The sequence below is a fragment of the Centroberyx affinis genome, unplaced genomic scaffold, assembly GCF_046629955.1.
Source record: "Centroberyx affinis isolate AG114_WGS23_722 - 3 ecotype Tasmania unplaced genomic scaffold, CSIRO-AGI_Caff_v1 ptg004027l_1, whole genome shotgun sequence".
Classification (NCBI taxonomy): Eukaryota; Metazoa; Chordata; class Actinopteri; order Beryciformes; family Berycidae; genus Centroberyx; species Centroberyx affinis.
In genome coordinates, this window is record NW_027281828.1 from 107339 (window position 1) to 134382 (window position 27044).

At 42.8% G+C, this 27044-nt stretch overlaps 3 protein-coding genes across 5 annotated transcripts; 2 read left to right on the forward strand and 1 right to left on the reverse strand.

Annotated features, from left to right (window-relative positions):
• Positions 1 to 43: 43 nt before the first annotated feature.
• On the reverse strand, positions 44 to 4402 carry commd9 (COMM domain containing 9). The gene is made up of 6 exons (XM_071542183.1): positions 4341 to 4402; positions 2626 to 2742; positions 1748 to 1887; positions 1562 to 1596; positions 998 to 1101; positions 44 to 822 (listed from the first exon to the last, which is right to left on the reverse strand). Exons 1-6 carry the CDS (start codon positions 4392 to 4394, stop codon positions 688 to 690), a joined length of 585 nt encoding a protein of 194 aa, XP_071398284.1. The 5' UTR covers positions 4395 to 4402; the 3' UTR covers positions 44 to 687.
• Positions 4403 to 5133: 731 nt separating this feature from the next.
• sh3gl3b (SH3-domain GRB2-like 3b) lies at positions 5134 to 12850 on the forward strand. The gene is made up of 10 exons (XM_071542179.1): positions 5134 to 5178; positions 6352 to 6420; positions 7085 to 7157; positions 7484 to 7627; positions 8181 to 8314; positions 8900 to 9058; positions 10266 to 10369; positions 11706 to 11836; positions 11940 to 11993; positions 12639 to 12850. Exons 1-10 carry the CDS (start codon positions 5134 to 5136, stop codon positions 12848 to 12850), a joined length of 1125 nt encoding a protein of 374 aa, XP_071398280.1.
• Positions 12851 to 17825: 4975 nt separating this feature from the next.
• Positions 17826 to 27016, forward strand: nedd1 (NEDD1 gamma-tubulin ring complex targeting factor). 3 transcript variants are annotated; one of them, XM_071542172.1, is made up of 16 exons: positions 17826 to 17887; positions 18642 to 18785; positions 19311 to 19405; positions 19918 to 20034; positions 20457 to 20597; positions 21189 to 21418; positions 21685 to 21889; positions 22701 to 22824; positions 22916 to 23047; positions 23657 to 23707; positions 23801 to 23890; positions 24087 to 24253; positions 24419 to 24611; positions 25404 to 25545; positions 25745 to 25811; positions 26259 to 27016. In XM_071542172.1, the coding sequence occupies exons 2-16, from the start codon at positions 18650 to 18652 to the stop codon at positions 26361 to 26363; spliced, it is 1995 nt and encodes a 664-aa protein (XP_071398273.1). In that variant the 5' UTR covers positions 17826 to 17887; positions 18642 to 18649; the 3' UTR covers positions 26364 to 27016. The 3 variants fall into 3 exon arrangements, with proteins under 3 accessions (XP_071398273.1, XP_071398271.1, XP_071398272.1); XM_071542170.1 differs by lacking the exon at positions 17826 to 17887 and adding an exon at positions 18365 to 18471 and having other exon boundaries at positions 26259 to 26875; XM_071542171.1 differs by lacking the exon at positions 17826 to 17887 and adding an exon at positions 18365 to 18471 and having other exon boundaries at positions 22919 to 23047; positions 26259 to 26875.
• The last annotated feature ends 28 nt before the right edge of the window (positions 27017 to 27044 follow it).

Below are 27044 nucleotides of genomic sequence, written 5' to 3' on the forward strand. Positions count from 1 at the left end.
ATCTACAGTACAAAAAATTCATACATTTCTGGCATTGCTAATTTGTTAGAAGAGTGTGTGAGAGAGAGAGAGAGCGAGAGAGGGAGAGAGAGAGAGAGAGAGAGAGAGAGAGAGAGAGAGCACACTAAGAAGACAACATTTCGTTTACTGATGTCATCGCACAGGATTTCTGGGTAATGAAGTCCTCAAAATTCAAACAGTTGCCTCTCGCTGCCATTTGGGGCCACCGGGGTGCAAAGCTGCCGGGTGCAGCTTTAATTCACAACCTGCCAAACTGCCTGCTGTCCCCTCTGCTCTTCTATCTGCATCTATATTATCCAAAGCACTATGATTTTATACATATATATATATTATGAGGGGTAAAAAGCTCAACACTAATGAAGTTGATTTCAGCCAGTTAGTGTCGTCTACCTCTGATCTGATGGAGATTCCCTCCTTTAAATAATTCAACAAGAATAACATTTTGGGGGAAACACTGAACACTTGTCGTTTTCTGCATTTTTTGGCATGAAAAATTGTCCAATTTAAAAATCTTGGAATATTGGCACAAAATATCAGCTTCTGGCAGCTTCAATCCAAACACATCGGTATCGGCCTTTAAAAACCGATATCAGCTGTACTCTGGTCAGGCGTTCAGGTGCTGCTGGTCCCGGTGGTGAACCGGTCGCGGTCCTGGTTCCAGTGTCCTTATTTCCCAGCCACCACAGACAGCTGGTCTCGGATGCGTCCCAGTCCGTCCAGTATGGTGTCCAGAGACTCTCTGCTCAGCTCCACCGTCACCGAGGAGACAGACTCACTTCCTGTAGCACACGACTCCTCCGTCTGAAAAACAATACAGCAGATAAAACAACACATCACAGAGAAACCTGGAGATTATCACAGAGAAAACAACACATCATCACACAGAGAACCCAACACATCATCATCACATAGACAAACCTACAGATTATCATACAAATAAACCTACAGATTATAACATAGATGTGTTCAGACCAACCTTGATCTGGACCAGGCAGGTGGGAACAGCCATGCGACTGACCGAGTCTGAACCTGTCACCATGTCAACTCTCCAGTCCAGCTCCTTCAGCTGGGGCAGGGAGACTGCTCACACACACACACACACACACACACACACACACACAGGTTAGAACTGAACACACGGACATGGCCACAGTGTCCTTTAGATCAGTGATTCTCAACCTTTTTCATATCAAGGACCCTAATTTAGTCCACATTAGGGCCACAGACCCCCATTTGATAAGATTTTGTCTCTCAGACCCAAATCTGAGAATATTTTTATTGTCAGATATGATTTTGTCCAGAATTCCATGACTATCTGTATTGTAGGTAGAGAGATAACAGTGAAACTATGACTAGAACAGTCATTCCTCTACATTCTCTAATTGTGTTAACTTGTTGTAAATGAAATAATGGAGAAGTTTAACAATTCATCAAGTTGCTGGGGACCCCCTGGAACCCCCTCAAGGACCCCTGGTGGTCCCCGGACCCCACGTTGTGAACCACCACTTTAGATAGAAAATGAATGTAGAATCAAACTTACTTGGGTTACTGAGAGCCTCAGTTCTCCATGTTGGACTGAAAAATAAAAACCAGACGGCTGGGTGAGCTGCTGCATCACAGAGAGACTTCTAACAGGCCAACAACATTACAAGCAACCAATAGGAAGCAGTGTTAACTGACCAATAGGAAGCAGTGTAACTGACCAATAGGAAGCAGTGTTACTGACCAGTGCTCCAGCAGGATCTTGGTCAGCAGGTTCTTCAGGCTGGAGTGGAACGACTCGGGGAACAGAGCGAGGATCTGATCTGGAGAGCTGAGGTTGTGGAAGAGGATGTGGTGAGACAGGAGGTGGAGCGCCTGGACCAGCTGCAGAGAGAGAGAGGGAGGGAGGGAGGGAGGGAGAGAGAGAGAGAGAGAGAGAGAGAGAGACAGACAGACAGAGAGACAGACAGACAGAGAGAGAGACAGACAGACAGAGAGAGAGAGAGAGAGAGACAGACAGACACACAGACAGAGAGACAGACAGACAGACAGAGAGACAGACGGACAGACAGACAGAGACAGACAGACAGACGGACAGACAGACAGACAGAGAGACAGACAGACAGACAGACAGACAGAGAGACAGACAGACACACAGACAGACAGACAGACACACAGACAGAGAGACAGACAGACAGGTTAGAAACAAATACAAACAAGCAGCAGCTGTCCAGTTTCTATTCAAGTAAGAATCAGTGATATGTTCCTCTAACTTTCCTCTAAACCCGCCCACACTGTTTGATTGACAGGTGATCAGTGGGAAGAGCAGAGCTGAAACACCACAGAAGCAAAGATGGAGACATTTACAGGACATTTGTTTATATGAAAATGTCATGTAGAGGTGTGTGTGTGTGTGTGTGTGTGTGTGTGTGTGTGTGTGTGTGTGTGTGTGTGTGTGTGTGTGCAGAAGCAGGTATATTCAGTTCAACATGGACTCCTCACTGCAGCTCTGTTCTGTGTTTGGACTCATTATCCTCTGATTTGACTCAGTGGAACAGGCTGAGGAGAAGGCATCACACACACACACACACACACACACACACACACCCACCCTCTCTGTACCTGGGCGGCCTGGGCGGCGGGGATGCTGAGCGCGGCGGCGGTGCTGTCGGCCAGCCGGCGGCTCGGGGCCCGGTGGCTCTGAACACACACCTCCCTCACTGCCTCTTTAGACGGAGCCTCGGGAGACACAACGGTTCAGAGTTAACTAGAGCTGCAACGATTAATCGATTAGTTGTCAACTGTTAAATTAATCGCCAACTATTTTGATAATCGATTAATCGGTTTGAGTAATTTTTTAAGAAAAATAAGTCAAAATTCTCTGATTCCAGCTTCTTAAATGTGAATATTTTCTGGTTTCTTTACTCCTCTATGACAGTAAACTGAATATCTTTGGGTTGTGGACAAAACAAGACATTTGAGGACGTCATCTTGGGCTTTGGGAAACACTGATCCACATTTTTCACCATTTTCTGACATTTTATAGACCAAACAACTAATCCATTAATCAGGAAAATAATCGACAGATTAATCGACAATGAAAATAATCGTTAGTTGCAGCCCTAGAGTTAACTGCTGTTACACACACGCAAAAACACAAAAACATCTTATTTCAGAAAAACAAGAATTTCTATAACTTACTCCAGTTTTGATAATACTTACTACCTCAAAGATTTATTTAAATTTATATTTGTTAAATATCCAATGAAAGGCAACATATAAACTCTGAAACAGTTAAATATATAAGGATCTGACAGCCATACAGTGTACAAACAATGTAATATGAAGAATTAAATAAAAGAAGGAATGCAAAATGATTAAGCCTTATGCTGTAGACTAGCTTGTAAGGATTTCTTTTAGTTTACGTGCTTTTCTTCTTCATAAATGCAGGAGACTTCAGACAGAAACAGCAGATCTGGTTAAAGACTTATGCATTTAGCTTTATGTATTGAAAACATAGCAAAACTCATGATTATGTTGGTCAGAAACACTAAGTTGGAGTCTTATTTGATTCCACCATATATAGCATCATGTCTAGTAATATTAGACAGTGACCTAGGGCTGGGCAATATATCAATATTAAATCGATATTGTGATATGAGACTAGATATCGTCTTAGATTTTGGATATCGTGATATCGTGATATGGCATAAGTGTTGTCTTTTCCTGGTTTTAAAGGCTGCATTACAGTAAAGTGATGTCATTTTCTGAACTTACCAGACTGTTCTAGCTGTTCTATTATTTACCTTTACCCACTTAGTCATTATATCCACATTACTGATGATTATTTATCAAAAATCTCATTGTGTAAATATTTTGTGAAAGCACCAATAGCCGTCCCTCCAATATTGTCGCAATATCGATATCGAGGTATTTGGTAAAAAATATCGTGATATTTGATTTTGTCCATATCGCCCAGCCCTAGAGTGACCTAACATCCTTTAACATGAACCAATCCACCCTCATACAGACTAATGTGACCCTAAACAGCTGGTTAACTGTATTCTGCAGATATAAAGGAGGGTGAAGTGAGTTGAGCTGGCTTTATCCTCCACTTCATCCCTGTTCTCAGCTCAGATTTGATCAACTAGTCTGTGTTTTATCAAGAGATAAGCAGGTAATATGCAGGACACACTGCTGCTAATGGAAGCTCTCTCTGAATTCTCAAACATTCAACAGTAAACTGACTAATGGAAGCTAAGCGGCCTGAAGGACAACAGAGTCAAACTTTTAGCTGACAGCCTACGAGGTAAAAACAGGTTTTTATTCATTGATACCTTCAGAAGAAGCTGCAAGGAAGAGAAATGTTCGCTGGAAACAGTGGCAGCCATGATGACATGTGACGTCACGTGCGTGTCATGTGACATTCGCTGCTGCTGCTCATGGGAAATGAAGTCCCGAGACAGAAATGAGATCAGAAATGAGATCAAATCAGATCAGATGAAACCTTATTGCCTGTGGGGAAACTGGGTCTCTGCAGCAGCAAAGTAACAGAATGCAGACAAGAAAAATAGAATATGAATAAAAATAGATGACAACACATGAAGGCAGCAGTTGGACTCAAACTGCTACTGTTGAATTAACCATGTGACAATAAACCTTAATAATACATTTATTATTATAAACTTATAATAAAAACAAATCTTACACTAGAAGATTCTGTAATAAGGCCCTATAAATATTAATTAGTTAAATTTGTTTATTAAGCCTCATAACAAACCTTACAATAATAAACTATCATAGAGGACCCTGTAATAAGAGGCCCTGTATAATAATACACTTTATAATAATAGACGCTATAATAGCCTAATAAATCCTATCATAATAAAACCAAACCCTATAATAATAATAAACCCTATATTAATAGCCTAAACCCTAGCAACCCTGTAAAACAAACGGCTGTAATACTAACCCGGGAGGTCCCGGTGGCTCCAGCCGGGGGGGCGGAGCGGCTCAGCGCAGTGACTCTCTGCGGGGGCCGGAGCCTCTCAGACGGGATGGAGCCTGTCGGTACCCGGCGGGTCCGCTGATCCCCGGCCGGTGTTTCCCTCCGCTCGGCCGGTGAGGAGGATGTCTGTCTCCGGGATGAAGAAGCAGCTGCACAAGGCCAGCCAGGTAACCGACCGGGCAGAACCGGGCCGGTGATCCGCCGGGTCTCCGGTGATCAATATTTTAGATTTATACTCCGTTATTGTCTGTCCTCTGTGCTGTACTGCGCCACAGGGCCTGCTGTCAGGTCCGGTATCGATCCATCACTCTCATATCGGCTTTCATATGGATCAATTCTGACCGCTGCCTCCTGCCTTCTTATATTGTCTACCTGTGATTTATTATTATTGTTATAATAATGTTATTATTAGTAGTAGTCGTAGTAGTACTAGTATGGTTATTGTTATTGTTCGTAGTAGTAGTACTTTTTTATTTTATTTATTTGAGCTTATCTTATTTTGCATCTTGCCAGCCATTGTAAACAAAAGTGTCTTCTTAATTGACTTGCCTGGTTGAATAAAGGTTAAAAATTGATGCATGAATAAATAAAACAAAAGGTAGAAGGATGAGTGAACAGCAGACAGGAAGAACATGTAGGCTATTTTCAAGTATACACTATACAGTATCCACTGAGTGTCACTTAAATGTACAAATAGACTATGTATTTTTGCCATTTTTTCTAATTTTAAAACATTCAGTATCTCCAAACATACTCTGATGTGAGATTTATTTCAAGAGATTTATATTTGATTGACATTTGTTTTAGGTGAATGTTTAGTTTCCTAATAGAATGTCACAGTTTTCTTACAAAAAACCCCCCAAAAAAACAACTTTCTTCTGCTTCTACTGAAGCTGCAGGGCTGTTTTTCTGTAGCTGACTCTGACCTCTGACCTCTGACCTGAGTGATAGAGGAGCACAGATAGAAGTGATGGAGTTGAGATGATTGACAGCGTTGAGAACATCGACTAGTTTTCAGCTAATGGCGTGTTTTCTGTACTTGGTGAACATGGAATTAAAACCCTGACAAACTAAAGACCAGACAGACCAGACCAGTGGAGGTCAGAGGTCAGGCTCAGATACAGAGCAGCAGCCCTGCAGCTGGTAGGGATTCGTGTCTTGCTCAAGGACACTTCAGCAGGGTCTGGGTTTGAACCCGGGTCTATCTGGCTAAAGGACGGTTCTAGTCGTATGAGTCAGCTAGTTATTAGATAATCCTAAATAGTTGTACTAGATTAGAATGACTGCCTGCTGACTGTTGTTGTGCAGAACTAGTTGTACTAGATTTGCTGTTTCTCCAGCTGCTGAATGAGAGGCTGATGGGAGCTGAAGGAACCAAGCTGGATGAAGACTTCCTGAAGATGGAGAAGGTAAAGATGGACCTCCACTCTGCTCTGCTGGTAGAGAGACCTCCGGTCTGAACAGAGGAGAGGAGAGGAGAGCTGATTGATTGAAGCTGCCAGAAGCTGACATTTTGTGCAAATATTCCAAGATTTTTAAATTGGACAATTTTTCATGCCAAAAAATGCAGAAAACGACAAGTGTTCAGTGTTTCCCCCAAAATGTTATTCTTGTTGAATTATTTAAAGGAGGGAATCTCCATCAGATCAGAGGTAGACGACACTAACTGGCTGAAATCAACTTCATTAGTGTTGAGCTTTTTACCCCTCATAATATATATATATGTATAAAATCATAGTGCTTTGGATAATATAGATGCAGATAGAAGAGCAGAGGGGACAGCAGGCAGTTTGGCAGGTTGTGAATTAAAGCTGCACCCGGCAGCTTTGCACCCCGGTGGCCCCAAATGGCAGCGAGAGGCAACTGTTTGAATTCTGAGGACTTCATTACCCAGAAATCCTGTGTGATGACGTCAGTAAACGAAATGTCGTCTTCTTAGTGTGCTCTCTCTCTCTCTCTCTCTCTCTATCTCTCTCTCCCTCTCTCTCTCTCTCTCCCTCTCTCTCTCTATCTCTCTCTCTCTCCCTCTCTCTCTCTCTCTCTCTCTCTCTCTCTCTCTCTCTCTCTGTCCAGAGTGTTGATGTGATCCAGACTCTTCTGGTTGAGCTGCTGTCCAGAACCACAGAGTTCCTCCAACCAAACCCAGGTACTACAACTACGACAACCAGAAAAAAACACAGTACTAGCCTACTACTACTACTACTACTGCTACTGCTGCTACTACTACTACTACAACTACTGCTACTACTGCTGCTGCTACTGCTACTACAACTACTACTGCCGCAACTACTACTACTACTAGGCTACTACTGCTACTACTATAGTACTAGCAGTAGTAGTAGTAGTGGTATACTACTAATGCTACTAGTACTACTATTACCGCTACTATTACTACTACTATTATCACTATTACTACTACTAATACAAAGTATCCTGTGTTTCTACCTGAAGTGAATGCGTTTGTTTTCACAGCGTCCAGAGCTAAACTGAGCATGCTCAACACGGTTTCCAGGATTCGTGGACAGGGGAAGTCCACAGGCTACCCCCAGACAGAGGGCATGCTGGGAGATTGTATGTTGCACTATGGCCAGGAGCTGGGAGCTGCTTCTGGATTTGGTACGTTCACAGTCCCAACACTACTAAACAGCAGCAGGACCGGTGCGCATCAAGGCTTCTAGCCGACCAGTTTAGTTCACAGAGCCATAGGAGCAGGACAGTTACCACGGCAACCTGCTGGTGATGATGTCACATATTTCTGAGAACCAGTTAAAGGATAAGAGTGGTGTATTTTTAAGTCAGTCCCAGCAGTGCAGGTTCCTCTGTCTTTCTGCACACAGGCAGCGTAGTTTTGCTCCTTTAGAAGAAGACATTTGCTGCCATTCAGTTTTGTCCAGTATCAAAAACAACTTCCACAGAGCAGTTCAGACAGACAGACAGACAGACAGACAGACAGATAAACAGACAGACAGACAGATAAACAGACAGACAGACAGACAGACAGATAGACAGACAGACAGACAGACAGACAGACAGACAGACAGACAGATAAACAGACAGACAGACAGATAGTGTTGTTCTTCCTGACTAGGAGATGCATAGTCTTTCTGGTTTTCCTGGTTTTCCTTTTTCAGTCTTTTCACTGTATGCATTGTTCATCCTCTCTGTCCAGGTGGTGCTCTGGCCGATATGGGTTCAGCTCTGCAGCAGGTTTCCCAGGCCAGGGACGCTCTGGACGTCAGCGTCAAACGCACCTTCATCGACCCCATGCAGGAGCTCCACAACAGCGAGCTGAAGGAGATCAGGGTGAGGGTTCAACTCCATATGACTGGAGGACGAGACATTACAGTAATGGAAAACTGGAAAAAAGACAGAAAAGTACATTTGGTGTTTTTTCCCCTTTGAATTTAAAGGTTTCCTGATCATTGTAACTTTGTTTCATGGCCCTTGGGACCTTGAAACATATTGAAAACCCACTATGGATTTTCAAAAACACATTTTGAAATTCAATGAGTCAATGAAAAAGTTATTTCTTCATTCTCTAGTGTCGTGGCTTACTAACAATTGTCTATAGCCACTGTAAAACAGGAAGTTGTATGTTTCTGACTCTTCTTGCTTTCAAAAACTTTGCCAATGCAGTTCCAAACTTGTTGCAAAAAACGTATTTACAAATAATGTAACAGTAAGCATTAAGTTGTCAACATATTCATTTTTTCAAATAATAATTCAATCAAAAATAATAATAATTGTGTAGACAACCAAAATGGCTCGAACATCTAGATTCATAGTTTTTGTCTGACATGAGGATTAGAGAGAGAGAGAGAGTTTGATTCTGATTGGTTAAGAGTTTGATTCTGATTGTTCTGAGCTTTGTTCTGATTGGTTCCTCAGCACCAGCTGAAGAAGCTGCAAGGCCGTCGGCTGGACTTCGACTACAAGAAGAGACGGAGGGGGAAAGTCCCGGAGCAGGAGGTCCAACAGGCCTGGGACAAGTTCACCTCCTCCAAGCAGCTGGCAGAGCGGAGCATGTTCACCCTGCTGGAGAACGACGTGAGTTCAAAACCCGGGACACCGCTCACCTCGTCAAACAGAAACTGAGACTGAAAGCCCCCGGTCCCAACTGGAGACTCTGTCAGCAGTCGTGGTGAAACATAATCTGCCAGTTTCTTCTCTAGTGTTTCTCTTTTTACTGTCTTTCACTAATAAGAACACTGGAAATCAGATTTTAACAATTTAACAATCCCACTACTGTACTTGGAGAGCGGGATGTGTGTTTGTGTGTCCCAAGAGGAGAGGAGGAGAGGAGACAAGGAGAGGAGAGGAGAGGAGAGGAGACAAAGACAGGAGAGGAGAGGAGAGGAGAGGAGCTCTCCCCTCTCCTCTCCTCTCCTCTCCTCTCTCAAGTGAGGAGACAAGAAGAAGAGAGTAGAGGAGAGGAGAGGAGGAGAGGAGAGAGCAGAGGACAGGAGACAAGAAGAGGAGAGGAGGAGAGGAGGAGATGAAAGGAGAGGAGAGGAGAGGAGACAAGGAGAGGAGACAAGGAGAGGAGACAAGGATAGGAGAGAGGAGAGGAGAGGAGACAAGGAGAGGAGACGGGGAGAGGAGAGGAGGAGAGGAAAGGAGAGGAGAGGAGAGGAGGAGAGCAGGAGAGGAGAGGAGGAGAGGAAAGTAGAGGAGAGGAGACAAGGAGAAGAGAGGAGAGGAGGAGACGAAAGGAGAGGAGAGGAGACAAGGAGAAGAGAGGAGAGGAGAGAGGAGAGGACAGGAGATAAGGAGAGGAGAGGAGAGAAGAGGAGGAGAGGAAAGGAGAGGAGAGGAGACAAGGAGAAGAGAGGAGAGAGGAGAGGACAGGAGATAAGGAGAGGAGAGAAGAGGAGAGGAAAGGAGAGGAGAGGAGACAAGGAGAAGAGAGGAGAGGAGGAGAGGAGAGAGGAGAGGACAGGAGATAAGGAGAGGAGAGGAGAGAAGAGGAGGAGAGGAAAGGAGAGGAGTAGATGAGAGGAGAGGAGAGGAGACAAGGAGAGGAAACAAGGAGAGGAGGAGAGGAGAGGAGAGGAGAGGAGACAAGGAGAGGAAACAAGGAGAGGAGGAGAGGAGAGGAGAGGAGAGGAGAAGAGACAAGGAGAGGAGGAGAGGAGGTACTGCATGTAACTCAGATCCCCTCTTCCTTGTCTCCAGTGTGTTCAGACCTGTATGGCTGCTGTGTGTGGGCTGGCAGACAGATCCATGCTGATGATGACTGTGCTTCTTCCTGCAGGTCGATCAGGTGAGTCGTCTGTTCGCTCTGATCGCCGCGGTGCTGGACTACCACCGCCACGCCTACCACATCCTGCTGGGTCTCCATGGCAACCTGCAGGCCAGGTGAGCAGTGCTTCATTTAGTTATATATGGTACAACACACAGCATGTACGATGAAGTGGAAACTTGTGGAAACCGGCAAAAACGACACTATCCAGTCGGCAACAGTAAGCCGATTTGCACCGAAATTCCAGGAAAAAAAACCCATTATGTGATGAATTGTCAAGAACCAGGATGGATGTGTTTCGTAATAAAATTTCCATGAATATTGATTAGCAATTGAAACTATGTCCATCAGTAGAGCTCATACCTCCTCCAACACTATGCAATTGTCAATATATGCCAGTTCCACATGTCACATTTTCACCAAAAGTGAATAATTTCTTTACAGACTTTTAATCATTTTATCAGATTATCCCAACACCACATGACCAATCTGCTCTACTGTATATCTGTTCAGTTTCCATCAGTGCTGCCATTCTACCACTGGACCAAGTTTTGGAGAAATTAAATGAGCTCTCCAGTGCCTCCATGTTGTTTGATTGGTCTGATAATGGAGGGTTTGCCTCTTCTTCTGTCTTCTGATTGGCCACAAAGTTTGATGGCGTTAGGTGAATCTGTTCGGAAGTTAAATGTCTTTTAGTGAGAAGCCACGCCGCCCTTTGGCCAATCGGTGTGAAAATAGTTACCCCATGACCAGTGGTGGAAAGTAACTAAGTACATTTACTCAAGTAGGCTACTTGTACTTGAGTAACTTTATGCTACTTTGTACTTATACTCCACTACATTTTAGAGGGAAATATTGTACTTTTTACTCCATTACATTTATTTCACAACTATAGTTACTAGTTACTTTTCAGATCAATATTTTAAAATATTTGGTCATCTTTATAAAATAACTTTTTAAAAATAGCATTGTTATAGATTAGACTACCCAAAAGTATAGCTAAATTGTTAAGATTAGCTTCACGTTGACAACTTTAAAATGCTGCTTACATGTACATGTATGTCAATAAATCAGTATTAATATTCCAATAATTTATGAAAAATATAACTCTCTAAATGGGGACAGTTTGCATAATGAGTATGTTTACTTTGATACTCTAAGTACATTTTGCTGACAATACTTATGTACTTTTACTGAAGTAAGATTTTGAATACAGGACTTTTACTTGTAATGGAGTATCTTTACATTGTTGTATTGCTACTTTTACTAAGTAAAAGATCTCAGTACTTCTTCCACCACTGCCCATGACCAACCTTTTGTCCAAATCCATTCATAACTTTCTGAGAAATCCTGCTAACAGACAAACTGACAGAATGGGGCAAAAAAGCGAATTTAAGGTCCCATTCTCCTTTAAAAGCTGGACATACACCTGTACCTGTACTTCCCCCTCAGGCTGACTGCTGCCAGTAACAGACCAGACCGCCGGTTCCGGCCCCGGCCCAGAACAATCCGGACTGGGACGGTAAAGAACGCCAAAACTGGATTTTACCACCAGCTGTCAATCACATCTGCCAGATCCTCAGGTTGTTTCTGTCATGTTTCTCTGGATAAAACAAACAAAACAAACCTGTGCAATAGTTTAAATTTTTTTTTACATTTCTGTCTGTCTACCCTCTCTCTCTGTAGGAGAGCAGTTCACAGTGTTACCCTCCAAACCGGACAGTCCTGTCGTCTGCAACGGTGAGGAAATCATCTCCTCAGTCCAAGATCTTCCTCTAAACATCTTCCACTAAACATCTTCCACTAAACATCTTCCTCTAAACATCTTCCACTAAACATCTTCCACTAAACATCTTCCTCTAAACATCTTCCTCTAAACATCTTCCTCTAAACATCTTCCTCTAAACATCTTCCTCTAAACATCTTCCACTAAACATCTTCCACTAAACATCTTCCACTAAACATCTTCCTCTAAACATCTTCCTCTAAACATCTTCCTCTAAACATCTTCCATTGAACATCTTCCACTAAACATCTTCCTCTAAACATCTTCCACTAAACATCTTCCACTAAACATCTTCCACTAAACATCTTCCTCTAAACATCTTCCTCTAAACATCTTCCACTAAACATCTTCCTCTAAACATCTTCCTCTAAACATCTTCCACTAAACATCTTCCTCTAAACATCTTCCTCTAAACATCTTCCTCTAAACATCTTCCTCTAAACATCTTCCTCTAAACATCTCCTCCTCAGTCTAACATCTTTCTCTAAGCATCTCCTCAGTCCAACATCTACTAAACATCTTCCATGATGGTTTCTCTCTCTCTCTGTCTCTCTCTCTCTCTCTCTCTCTCTCTCTCTGTCTTGGTGTCTCTCGTCCAGCTGACAGTGACTTAGTCCTGGATCAGCCCTGTTGCCGGGCGATCTACTCCTTCCATCCGCAAAACGAGGGTGAGCTGGGCTTTGACGAGGGTGACATCATCATCCTGACCAATCAGATCGACGACAACTGGTACGAGGGCACGCTCGGCAGCCAATCAGGGTTCCTCCCCATCAGCTACGTGGACGTCCTTGTGCCTCTGCCGTTACCATGACGACGAGTCAAACCTCGGCAACCGTGAACACCGACGCTGACGATGGAAATCAGATTACAGATTCTGATCTGATTTCTGATCAGCAGCAGGAATGTGTCTGGTTGTCTGGTGTCAGATGATATGCAACGTTACTGCTTTTGCTAATTTTTACTTTTTACTTTCGCAAATCTGCGGGCTGCCTGTCTGTTTTATTAGGAAGAGAAGGCCATAGTTTCTTCTAGAGCACTTTAGTCACTGATCTCTGAACAGCTGATGTTTTAGGCAAGGCAAGGCAAGGCAGCTTTATTTGTATAGCACATTTCATACACTGGGGCAATTCAAAGTGCTTTACAGAGTAAAAAAAAAATACAGTAAAGGTAAAAGATTTACAATTAAAAAGTGCAAAAGTATAGACAAGAGATACAAAAGATAAAAGACTTGAAAAAGTAAACTAGTCCAGTTCAAATGAAGTGAAATAGAAAGATAAAAGAACACAACAAATACTCCCACTTTTAGATGCACATTGTGAGTGAACCCATATGTTATTCTTGAATTTTCTTTTCCCCTGTCCTTCCTGATTCTACTCTTGATCTGATATTTACGTCAGATCTCACTGGCTAAGGCAGACGAGAATCATAGATTCTCCCCTTGGTCAAAAACCTCACCATCCACAGATGGATGAGGATCATACAGGGTAAAGCTCTGCCCCCCCCCCCCCCACACACACACATATAGTGTTCACTCATGTGCAAGTAAGCATTACCCGGACAAGACCAATGAAAATTTGTACTTGCCCGTGTCAGCTGTGTTGGGATCCTGAACAGAAAATGTTGTGCTTCACAATACAAAAGCTTCAAATACCAGCTGGCTCATAGCTGAGGTGTGTAAAGAGAGGCTCAGTGGCCAAATACAATGTTCTTTAGATTCCAGTGTGTTTTCCCTTTAAGAAAAGCCTTTAGCTCCACTTCCACTCAACACACTCCTGCTGCCTTCAGAGCAGAACTCTGAATTTCACCATTAACATTATTCCTCCTGTGTCCTCAAGGCTTACGCACACTTGAGAAACACATTTACATCAGTCTGCTATGATATAAGTTGCGGACTGATTTGAATGGCACACTATCTGGATGCATCCAGCATAATGTATATTTCTATAGTAACTATTAAAAAAACAATACTGTTAGCCTATTTTTTTAAAATCTGCAGTTAATGCTAAAAGCCTGGTGGGTCTGGCTTGTGCATCATGGAGCGATAAGGGAACCTCAAAATACTGGATATCTGGGGGAAGGAAAACATTTAAAAACAGCTGAGAGGTTGTGTGGCAGACAGACTTGTATATGCAATCATCACTGAAAGACTTGCCACCGAGCCCATGCATGGTGGGACTGAAGGGATCAGCCTGTAAAAAGCACAGAGGCTGGTGTAGAACCACACCAGAATATACAGTAGAGATATTACAGTCCTTAATGTGATGTTATGCTTTAAGATGAAACAGCTGCTGTTTTCTGCTTATTTAATACAACTCACAGAATCTGATCTACTGTAGACTAATACAGCTGATACAGATTAGACTACTGTAGCTGATATAGACTACTGTAGTCTAGTCTATACCAACTATAATTGATACAGACTAGACTACTGTAGTTGATATAAACTCTAGACCAGTGATTCTCAACCTTTTTCATATCAAGGACCCCTAATTTAGTCCACATTAGAGTCACTGACCCCCATTTGATGAGATTTTGTCTCTCGGACCCAAATCTGAGAATATTTTTATTGTTAGATATGATTTTGTCCAGAATTCCATGACTATCTGTATTGTAGGTAGAGCGATAACAGAGAAACTATGATCAAAACAGTCATTCTTCGACATTTTCTAATTCTCTAACTTCTTGTAAATGAAATAATGCTGAAGTTTAACAATTCATTAATTTGCTGGGGACCCCCTGGAACCTCCATCAAGGACCCCTGGTGGTCCCCAGACCCCATGTTGAGAACCACTGGACTAGACAACTGTAGTTGATATAGACTAAACTACTGTAGTTGATATAGACTACTGTAGTCTATATCAACTACAATAATCTATACAAACTGCAGTTGATATAGACTAGACCAGTGATTCTCAACCTTTTTCATATCAAGGACCCCTAATTTAGAACACATTAGAGCCATGGAGCCAGATTTGATAAGATTTTGTTTCTCTGACCCAAACTGAGAATATTTTTTATTGTTAGATATGATTTTGTCCAGAATTCCAAGACTGTAAAGAGATAACAGTGAAACTATGATCAAAATAATCATTCTTCTACTCATTCTCTAATTGTGTATATTGCTGAAGTTTAACACTTCATCAACTTGCTGGGGACCGCCTGGAACCCCATCAAGGACCCCTGGTGGTCCCCGGACCCCACGTTGAGAACCACTGGACTAGACTACTGCAGTTGATGTAGACTTCACTACTGCAGTTGATAAATACTAATGTAATTGATATAGACTACTGTAGTTGATATAAACTCTAGACTACTCTAGTTGGTAAAGACTACTATAGACTACTGTAGTTGGTATAGATTATCACTAATGTAGTTGGTATAGACTAGACTACTGTAGTTTATATAGACTACTAAATTGATGTAGACAACTGCACTTGATATAGACTATTATAGTTGACATAGACCACTGTAGTTGACATAGATTACACCACTGTAGTTGGTACAGACTATTATAGTTGATACAGACTAGATTACTAGTTGATATGGGCTACTGTAGTTGATATAGGCTAGACTACTGTAGTCGATGATAACTAAAATCTGGTTTTACTTAAAAAATAAATCAATTCACATGAATGTAATGAAATGATAGAGGTGTATGCATGTGTGTGTGTGTGTGTGTGTGTGTGTGTGTGTTTTCCAGGTAGTTTCTAGAGGATGTTTATTAGTTTAATTTCAGAGAGAGGAGAGAGAGAGGAGGACAAGAGACACCAGGATGCACAGAAAAAAATGCTTTTAGTTTATTTTTCTTGTTCTGATTCAGGGCCAAGTCAAATGTCTACACCAGATATTTTACATGTTGTGTGTTTAACATGGAATTATCTTTAAGATGTCACTTTATTCATATCACTGATGATAGATGTTTTCCTTTCTGAGAGATTATCTTCTATTACACTCATTTCAGCTTTGACCAAAAAGCTGCAAGTGAAATTAATGTTGATTGTCATTATATTTCAGGTAGTTAGGGAAGCAGTGGTTTAGAGTCAGTTCAGGCCGTCTGACATCAAATCCTTTTAAAGGAAATAAACTCCTCCAAATGAACCAAAAACAGGAAACCAAGAGAAACCAGGCCCTCAGATCTGGATCGGACTGCTGAGTAGACTGTCCGTTCATCTACAGATTCTGGATGGAGACCTGGTCTGCTTTAATCTGATTTTATCAATCTGATCGGCTATTCCAGATGTGCTGTAAACACTCCCTTGTTAAACAGGAACCTGTTGACGCCTGTTATTCACTCCAGCACAGACATGTCTGTTGTTCTGACACAAGGATCACTCAGCGTGTATTTCTGCAATAATATCTCTGATTGATAAATGCTTTAATGCCAGATTTTTGTGTTTATCTCTCCTCAATAAACAACTTCCCAGTCCACAAATGATCTGACATCTTTGGGTTTCTCACGCCGCTGACACCGGTTTGGACCAGAGTGTTGACAGTTTATTGATGAAAATGAGATGCATGTGTTTAAACTAGTTTTATTCTGCATGTTCACAACAACACCTGAATAAGAAGCACCTCCAGTCCAGAGCAGTGATTCTCAACCTTTTTCATATCAAGGACCCATAATTTAGTCCACATTAGGGCCACAGACCCAAATCTAAGAATATCTTTATTGTTAGCTATATGTGATTTTGTCCAGAATCCCATGACTGTATTGTAGGTAGAGAGATAACAGTGAAACTATGATCAAAACAGTCATTCTTCTACATTCTCTAATGGTATTAACTTCTTATAAATGAAATAATAGTGAAGTTTAACAATTCATCACTTTGCTGGGGACCCCCTGGCACTCCCTCAAGGACCCCTGGTGGTCCCTGGACTCCACGTTGAGAACCACTGAGCAGTGCGTCATGACAGCAGTAGGTGGCAGTGATGCTTAACATTATGATCTGCATGACAACAGGTACAAAACTACAACAGGACAGAAACAGAGTGACAGGCTCAGGAAACTAAACATCACACCAAAGCAGCAGCAAAAGTCCAGTTAGCTTTGGGGAGAGCTAACATCCAGTGTGCAGAAACAGCTGCTAAGATATTATCTAAATACAAAGAATAGTTTACTTAGTCGTTATTAGAAAATGTGCTGGTGTGTATGTATCAGTGTCTTTTATTTTTTCAATCTTTATTGAAACAACATTGAAATATACAAACAGTGCAGACGTGCTCAGCATAGTAGTATACAAAGAAACAAGAATATGAATTTAAATAAACAAATAAAAGTAATAATTATTATTATTTACGCCCCCAAATAAAACAGAGTTGGGATAAATAAACTTCATTAATATAAAATTATGATTAACCCCCCCCCCCCAAAAAAAAAACCATGTTATTCTTCTTTAAAGAGTTCACTGTACAGTTTGACAGTTTTATTACTTTTTTTTTAGTGTTTATAAGTTTGAGAGTCTTAATATATTCATTAAATTCACAGAAAAAAATCTAGTGAAATTGGGGGTAACCTTTGTTATTTTGCATTTATGGATGTGAAATTTACCATATAGAATCAATAAGTTTACAATGAATTCAATGTTATATTTATCCTGTTCAGAATGTGTAATGACGTTTTTACACTCAATTTTAATATTATGTTTAGTTTTACACAATATATACTCTTCTATGTATCGGTGTCCTGATCACCTGTTGGACGACCCTCTGACGTCACGGGACCTGGATAACAGCGCGTTTCCACTTTCTGTCCCTCCTGGCTCTCCGTAGTGGCGGTTTACTGTGGTAACAGGCGGGTTTGTAAATAAACCATCTTCTTCAGCAACTTGTGATTTATTCATCTTTCTGGGTATGTATGCTAATTCACACTGGACGACACAAACATTTGACTTGTTTCCGACTACTTATTTTGTGTTTCATGTTGTTTAACCGGTTTCTATGCCAAGTCGGTAACTTAAATTGTTGCCTGGCTAATTTGGATGCCGTGCTGCTAGCTAACTTAGCTAACTGCACTGTCGAGCCAAACTAACCGGTGAGCTAGCTTAACTACCGCCTAGCTAATTACACTGACAAGTAAACCTAAGGAACTGCTGTTTTCCAATGAAACACAAACAACTGAATGTGAACGCTACTTGTTTGAAATAGGGACGTTTGTCCTGCTGTTAAAGGCGTATTACACACTAACATGGAGTTTATTTTTAGCAGTGGAAAGTGTCCTGCTCAGATTGTCAGCTGTTGACAGTTTACTTGATGCTCCAGTCACTTTCTAGTAATTCACAGTTCAGTCAGTGCGGACAAACCAAAGCCCAAAACCTTCCCCAGCCTCAGAAAATCAGTGAAAATATCACCTGTTGCAGCTGTGCGCTCAGTGGACTGCAGTATTCAACTTAATGACTGGCAATGAAGCCATTTTACCTTGTGAAAAAGATCCAGGTGAATTAAAATGACTAGAATTCAAAATGCCTAGGTTTCCCTTTATTATTCACTAAGATGCTCAGCTGTACTACCAAACACACATTACATTGGTGTGTGTGTGTGTGTGTGTGTGTGTGTGTGTGTGTGTGTGTGTGTGTGTGTGTGTGTGTGTGTGTGTGTCCCTCCAGGCGTTGCCATGGAGGAGGTGACCCGCCTGGTGTCCTCAGGAGACTGTGTGAAGATCTGGGATGCGGTTTCCATGGCGCCGCTGGAGCAGTTCAACCCTCACAGCACCAGCCACCCTGTCGCCCAGGCCTGCTGGAGCTCCAACAGTATCCTCATACTAGAGAGACAGATACAGTATTCATCTGAAATTTTTAAAAAAATGAGGGGGGAAAACTACCCCCGATAATTAGCAGTACCCTTATTTGCATTTCACCCTTTTCACAGTGTATTGAGTGAGTTGTCATCGCTTCATTCATCATATTCCTTCTAAAGCAGGGGTGCCCACACTGGGGTCCAGGGACCTCCAGGAGTCATTGAGGGGGTTTCAGAGGTCCTTGAAGGGTTTCTAGGGATCCCCAGCTAAATGAAGAATAGTTTAATTTAAGTCAGAGAGTTTTGTTTTGTAAGGTTCACTGAATTCACTATATTCACTTACAGTTATATAAGTCTGTAAATCATATCTAACAATATAAATCCTATCAGATGGGCTTCCTTAGTGCAAAATCTTATCCAGTGTGTGTCTGTGGTCTGAAGCCCATCTAAATTGGTGGTTCTTGACATGAAAGGTTTGTGAATCCCTGTTATAAAGGATCTACACATTAAGGTGATGCAGCCTTGACCGGTGTGTTCAGACCAGTACCTGGTCAGCGCCAGCAGCGTCGGAGACAAACTGGTGGTTTCCAGTCTCAAGTCGACTCCTGTCCCAGTGGTAGAACTGGCCGAGGGGGTGAGTACACTGTAGTATACCTCCAATACGACACACTGTAGTACACCTCCAATACAACACACTGTAGTACACCTCCAATACAACACACTGTAGTACACCTCTAATACAATACACTGTAGTACACCTCCAATACAACACACTGTAGTACACCTCCAATACAACACACTGTAGTACACCTCTAATACAATACACTGTAGTACACCTCCAATACAACACACTGTAGTACACCTCCAATACAACACACTGTAGTACACCTCTAATACAATACACTGTAGTACACCTCCAATACAATACACTGTAATACACCTCTAATAAAATACAGGTAGACCTTGATAGCCAGCCCCCAGACGGCTAACTCACTCTGTCTGCACTGAACACTGATCTGTGCTGGTTTGAAATCACAGAAATTGCAAAGCAGTTTTGAAAGTCCACCACATAGATGTACTAACCCTCACTAAGGAGAGTATACTACTGAGCCTCACTAACGTCAGTATTTGTAATTATCCGTTCAGAAAAAGCAGACTCGGGTGTCTCTGAGTTCGTCGTCTCAGTATCTGGTCAGCGGAGGTCTGGATCACTGTGTTCACATCTGGGACCTGAAGACCAAGAGACTGCACCGCTCTCTCAAGGTAAGACCTCATACAGCACAGTACGGTACAGTACTGCATAGCATAGTACAGCACAGCAGTTACATGTCTGTTTGTTCAAGTCTTCCATAATCTGTATTTTGTAGAACACTTATTAAAATACGTACAAAGTACTTTATAAAATGTGTGCAAAAAAATGTAGAATAAAATAAAAATAAAAATAAATAAATAAAAAAAGAATAAAAAATGAATAAAACATAAAATGTGAAATTGACAGAATAATAAGAACAGAATAGAGAGCACAGTTCAGGTAAAAGCCAGTCTGAAGTGTCCTTGAGCAAAAACACTGAATCCACACCTTCTGATTCGTTGTTAATCGCTCTGAATAAGAGTGTCAGCTAAATGCCTTGACTGAATGTAATGGCCAGTCTCTCTCTCTCTGTCTCTCTCTCTCTCTCTATCAGGACCACAAGGAGGAAGTGACCTGTGTGTCCTTTAATGCCAATGACAGCTACATAGCGTCAGGTTCTACCAGTGGAGATCTGGTTCTCCACAGTCTGACCACCAACCTGTCCAGCAAGGCCTTCGGTCACGGCAGCAACCAGGTCAGACAGTATACTGTCACAGCTTTTTATTATGTAGAAATACACTGTAACAGCTGTTTATTATGTAGAAACGCACTGTAACAACTGTTTATTATATAGAAACACACTGTCACAACTGTTTATTATATAGAAACACACTGTAACAGCTGTTTATTATATAGAAATACACTGTCACAACTGTTTATTATATAGAAACACACTGTAACAGTTGTTTATTATATAGAAATACACTGTTACAACTGTTTATTATGTAGAAATACTGTCACAACTGTTTATTATGTAGAAACACACTGTAACACACTGTCACAACTGTTTATTATGTAGAAACACACTGTAACAGCTGTTTATTATATAGAAATACACTGTCACAACTGTTTATTATATAGAAATACACTGTCACAACTGTTTATTATATAGAAATACACTGTTACAACTGTTTATTATATAGAAATACACTGTTACAACTGTTTATTATATAGAAACACACTGTTACAGCTGCTGTGGTGATTGGTTGGAGGTCTCTTGGACCTCCAGAGCTTCTCCAGTCTGCTGTTGTTTTCATGTGGACTAACAGCTTCTGTGTCCCTTCAGCCCATCCATGACCTGAGGCTGTCCATGCTGAAGCGCTCCCTGCTGGGCAGCGTGTCCGACAGCGGCACCGTGGTCCTGTGGGACTCCAACACCCAGAAGGAGCTGCACGTGTTTGAGGGGGCCCACAAGGCCCCGGGCTCCGGCCTGGCCTTCTCCCCTGCCAGCGAACTGCTGCTGGTCAGCGTCGGTCTGGACAAGAAGATCATCTGCTACGACACCGCCAGCAGGATGTAAGACTGAACTGCCGTGCTCTTCAGTGTTTTAATGGCTGGAAGCCTACAGAAAACAACCAGTTTATAGCTTTAGATAGGCTGACTCACTTTGATTCAACCAGCAATGAATAGGGATGAGTGGGCTATGTAATGGATTATTAAAAAGTTAGTGAGGGAAGAGTTTTTGGAACTTTAAATAATTGCGAAGAGTAGTGAAACCCATTTTATGTTGTGTTAGCGCCGTCTACAGTTACCTGAATATAACGTGTGTGTGTGCTGTGCAGCACCCTGCGGACCATCCGGGTGGACTGCCCTCTGACCTCGGTGGACTTCAGTCTGGACGGGACCGGTCTGGTGGTCGGATCCACCCAGGGGAAGATCTACCACTACGACCTGAGGAACTCCAGCGCCCCCACCAGGGTCACTGTGGCTCACAAAACCTCCGTCACCTGCCTGCGCTTCCAGAGCAGCACCAGCAGACACAGCAAGGTACTGACAGACACAGCAAGGTACAGACAGACACAGACAGACACAACAAGGTACTGACAGACACAGACAGACACAACAAGGTACTGACAGACACAGACAGACACAACAAGGTACCGACAGACACAGACAGACACAACAAGGTACCGACAGACACAGACAGACACAACAAGGTACCGACAGACACAGACAGACACAACAAGGTACCGACAGACACAGACAGACACAACAAGGTACCGACAGACACAGACAGACACAACAAGGTACCGACAGACACAGACAGACACAACAAGGTACCGACAGACACAGACAGACACAACAAGGTACTGACAGACACAGACAGACATGACAAGGTACCGACAGAAACGATAAGGTACAGACACAAGGTACTGGCAGACAAAATATAATATATTATATATATTATCTTAGTAAATTTAAAGATGTTTTAGGCTGTAAATATTGTATGAATTCTGATTCCATTCTGGTAATTCTTCCCTTTTTTTTTTTTTTAACCCGGCTTTTATTTGGGACCAAATAAATATTATTTACAGAAACACCCCACCTCCCTGGCTATTTGAGACCCACTCTTTATTGTCTGTATTGGTTTTTATCGGTCTTTATTTATCACATCAGATTCCATCTTTGACCAGCGGTGGTTGGTCCAGATTGCTTACAGGTTTTTCTATAATTGTTCACTTCTAGATGCATAATTTAACACAATCCAAATAAATGACAATGCCATATAGACGTAATTTAGACTCCCCCTACCTTTTGTTTACTTCTCTCTCTCTCCCTCTCTCCCTCTCCCCCCCAGTCTAGTAAACTGAGCTCCACCAAGGTTCCCGGCAGTAAGAGAGCCTCCACCAAGCTGTCCAGCAGCCAGACAGGCCCCGCCCCCGGCACAGGCCCCGCCCTCCAAAGACAGACATCGGGTACAGGTCAGTCTGTCCCACTGGTCACTATGGAAACCAGACATTACATTATATTACATTATACTGATTACATTGTATTACATCACTGTGTGTCCAGCAGGGGGCGCTGCAGTGGAGTTGCTGAGCAGGGAGGCTGAAGGCCAGCAGGGGGCGGAGCAGCTTCCTGTTCTGGAAAAGTTCAGCAGCGTTGGAAGAAACAGCCTGGACTTCTTCTCTCCTGCCAGAGAAGGTCAGACCTCTGATGGGCTGGAGACTGACGCTGCCTTCAGGGCCTCCGCAAAACTCTGTACTTCCAAGTTCACAAGTCGTAAACACCACAGTGCTTGTGGTGGGAAACATGAACAGAACAGACCATATAACAAACATCGTTTTTTGGAGGTTGTTTAAATTGAATTTGTGCTGCAGCAGGATGAAGAGAATTCTCATCACTCAAGAGGAATTGATGTTAATTTATTATAAATAACTGCATGATAGCTAAAAGTGCAAGAAATAGTGAAAATAGACACATATATCAATACTAATTATAACTACAGAATGCCAGATATTATCCAAATGATAAAATACATCACTTTACCATCAGTTGTTGATACAGCTTCCATGCTCTCATCCCCTAAATGTCACATCTCAGTAACAACAGAGAAAATGTTCCCCTTTTTATACCCCATTATTATAATGTTTCCCAGCCATATTTATATATTCATTCATTATTGTATCTATCCTCATAAAGTCTCCCAGTCTTATTTTGCAATTTGTTGGGTTATTCATGTAGGTTCAGCTGGTAATTCTGATATTTCTGACAGCACTTGAACACAGCATAACCCTCAGCTCTTCTTTCCAGACTCTAGGACCCAGGGGATGATTGGAGACCCGCCGGCAGGAAGAGCACACGGTACAGCAGCCAATCACCTTACAGTTTGATAGAAGTTGAGTCGGATTGTTGCTGCTGTTCCTGCTCTAATTCTGGGATGCCTTGTCTCCATAGTGACCAGTGTGGAGATGTTGTCCAGAGACATGGAGGTTCAGCAGGTCATAGGTCGGGCCAGTCTGGACGTCTTCTCCCCGGTCCGAGACGGTCAGACTCCCTTCACTCTACTGGTTCTGCTGGTTAACCAAAGCTTTGTTGGTTTAGCTGCAGGACAGAAACATGTTTTAATCCAGTGGTTTCTGCTGGGAAGAGCTGGGAATCTCCTGCTACATTCCCAGCTCTTTTGTTTCTAAGATGTCACCATGTCACTGTTGTCATGGAGACGGGACTGTTTGTGTTTCAGACTCTTATTCAGGCGCCCCCCCTCACCGTAAGACGCCCCTGGGAACGCCACTGGGAACCTCCGCCACCCGGTGCTACAGCCCCCTGTCCGTCTTCCAGACCCCCCCGCCCATCAAAGAGGAGGAGCCAATCCCCTCCGCAGCAGCCGAACCATGTGACTCCAGAAAGGTCCTGACCTCTGACCTCAGGCTCTGTTTAGAAGTTCAACTACCTCAGCATCACATAGCACCGCATAGCATAGCATAGCAGAACATAACGCAGCACAACGTAAAGGGATGTAACATCACTGCTGTCAGTCGTCAGATAATTTCTTGTTTGTGTTTTGATTTACAGTCCGACAAGGCCAGCGGTTCCAGCCTAGAGGGGGAGGGTCAGACCACGCCCACCACGTCCCAACAGACCAATCACAGCCAGCCGGCCCTGCCCTTCTTCACCCCAGAGCCCAGCCTCAGAAAAGCCAATGGCATTCAAGCTCAGCTGAGCTATGACACACCTGTCCACGGAGCCCCGCCCACCAGCACAGCAGGTACAGCAAGGCACTAAACACTGCCGGGGTTTGTTTTTTTTCTCACTGTAACTACTGTTGGGGTGCGTTCAGGCGACGCTGTTTGAACATGTTTAAAAAAAGCGAGGTGCGCCACAAGCCTGCTGTGTGTGGAAGTGTACGAGTACTGAAGTGCTTTTTTTTAGGGCGGGGATTAGATTCACGTGAACAAGCTAGCCTAATTTAGTTAACATTAGCCTAGCTTGCAGACAGCGTTCAGTATTTACACTGCTCTGATGCGCTAGCTAATCATTCAAATCATAAACCACCGCCAGGCTTTTACATTCAGGTTGTGATAATCCTTATGAACTTGCTCATATACAGCGAGGATGAGTTTTTCCTCCATGGTTTGTTTCGGAGTCACTCATGTTTATCGTAGATGTTGATTGGTCGGCTGTGGATGACGTACCACACTCCCAACACTCCGCACAGAAGAAGCAGCAGTTTCAACTATCATAAAAATGCGAGGCTCAGCACTTTAGCAGAGGAGAGAAAACAATGAAAAGGAGCGCTTCAACATGTGCAAAAGGCGTTGTCTTAACACACCCAGAGTCACCAAGTCCTCCATGTTTCTGTCAGGTTACAGTTTGGGGGAAACCTGACCTCCCCCCAGCAGGGGGCTCTGTGGGTCTCAGTTAGTTGGTTATGGTTAGAGTTATGCAGAGGTTGGTTTGGTTTTATGTAACTAAGCAGTACTTTGGTCACAGGTTTTGTGGTCTGGTGAGTAGGGTTGGTCTGATTCTGGTTACTGAGCAGAACTAACTGTCTCTGCAGGTCCGGCTCTGGCGGCGGCCGTGTCCTCCTCCCTCTCCCAGAACATCGTGGAGGTGGTCGGACAGGGAGGAGCGGCTCCTCTCACCTCGCTCCAGATCCACTTCATCCAGAACATGATCCATGAAACCCTGGAGGACTTCAGGTCGGTCCCTGACCTCTGACCCCTGATATCTCCCTAGAACAGTTCTCTTGTTAAATTTGGGTTCTTATGTTTGTCTGGAAAGTTGCAAGTTCTTATTAAGGCCTGGAGAAGTTTGGAGTGAGGCTAAAACACTAAGTGATAAATAGGAGGCGTGTGTGAACCTCCTGGTTTCAGTGTGATGTTCTTGTCTCCTGCTCAGGGACGCCTGTCACAGAGACATCGTCAACCTCCAGGTGGAGATGGTCCGGCAGTTTTACATCCAGCTGGTATGAACCAACACATCTGCTACAGGACCGTTCACCTCTGTAGTCGGGCTTTAACGTTGTCTCACTCACGTCTTCCTCCTAAAGCCTGTTTTCAACTGTCCACTTCTTTCATCATTAATTTTGTTGCCTTTTATTGTCTGTAAAAACTTGGTACTTTTTGAAAAGTACTACACAAAAAAAGATGACCATAATAGTAACCGTTAGATCATCTTCTCCCATCCTGCCGAGAAACTCTGAAAACCTCAAGCATTTCATTGTAGGGATTTAAAGTGTTAAAGTAGAATTTAAATTGTTACTTGCGACACTCACAGCTGAGCTTTGTGTTTCAGCAGAGGAAAAAGCTCCTGTGTGATCATGGCCTTAGCATCATGACCAGCCAGCCAACAGGAAATGGTTAGCATCACTTTTTGGCGTGTTAGATGACATGTGGGATGTTTTGTGTTTCAGAATGAGATCCACGGTCTGATAGAGAAATACTCTGTGAATGAGTCTCTGGTGGAGGAGATCGAGAAGCTGAGGGAGGAGAACCGCAAGCTGAAGACCAACTACTGACCCTCTGAGTCCAGACTGAGTCCCGCCTGGAGCCTTAAATACAGACTGTACCACAAACTGCCTCCCTAACCCCCCCAGTCATCCGGCTTCCTGCTGATGAAGCAGGACTGACGGTAAAAAAAACTGCTTCCCTTTTTCCAAGACGTTTGTATCTGAGTGACTGAGCAGCAGCAGCGCCCCCTGGTGCCGAGGAGGACTGCAGCATCGTAGATGGATTGGTGTGAGTGATGTTGAGGTTTGCATTTTGTAGCTGGAGACCGGATGCTGATGAATTTTTATACCAACAGATAACGTAATAAAATGTCTCTCTAAATGGGTTGACGAAATAAGTTCACGCTGATATTTAATTTTACAGCCCATAATATTTTAATTGCTGGTTAAAAAAATAAAATAAAACCTCCACTATCAGTCTGAAGATGTTGGCACCTTAACAGTTCATACATTTTCAACCCCTTTGGAGGAACATCTTACTACATTATCAGCTGCCACAAGCCTGGAGCAGCGGGTCAGTTCGGCCAAAGCACCGCTCACGTCTGCTTGTATCATGTTTTTATTATTATGAAGCAGCATTTTGTCTAAAGAATAAAAAAAATGATTCTATATTAAAACTGAAATGACCAGAATCGGTCTCTTCTCTCTTCAGCTGTTAGTTACAGTGACTCAGTAAATGACGACGGCGGT

Bases quoted from the DNA above. Each gene is read 5' to 3' on its own strand.
- commd9 (XM_071542183.1), bottom strand. From the start codon at position 4,394: ATGGCTGCCACTGTTTCCAGCGAACATTTCTCTTCCTTGCAGCTTCTT. The intron at 1,888-2,625 runs GTACAGAGAGGG...CTCTCTCTGCAG, and splicing joins CCGCCGCCCAGGCCGCCCAG to CTGGTCCAGGCGCTCCACCT. The intron at 1,597-1,747 runs GTCAGTAACACT...TTTATTTTTCAG, and splicing joins AAGATCCTGCTGGAGCACTG to TCCAACATGGAGAACTGAGG.
- sh3gl3b (XM_071542179.1), top strand. From the start codon at position 5,134: ATGTCTGTCTCCGGGATGAAGAAGCAGCTGCACAAGGCCAGCCAG. The intron at 6,421-7,084 runs GTAAAGATGGAC...CTCTCTGTCCAG, and splicing joins ACTTCCTGAAGATGGAGAAG to AGTGTTGATGTGATCCAGAC. The intron at 7,158-7,483 runs GTACTACAACTA...TTGTTTTCACAG, and splicing joins GTTCCTCCAACCAAACCCAG to CGTCCAGAGCTAAACTGAGC.
- nedd1 (XM_071542170.1), top strand. From the start codon at position 18,429: ATGACTGGCAATGAAGCCATTTTACCTTGTGAAAAAGATCCAG. The intron at 18,786-19,310 runs GTATCCTCATAC...CGGTGTGTTCAG, and splicing joins GGCCTGCTGGAGCTCCAACA to ACCAGTACCTGGTCAGCGCC. The intron at 24,612-25,403 runs GTACAGCAAGGC...CTGTCTCTGCAG, and splicing joins CCCGCCCACCAGCACAGCAG to GTCCGGCTCTGGCGGCGGCC.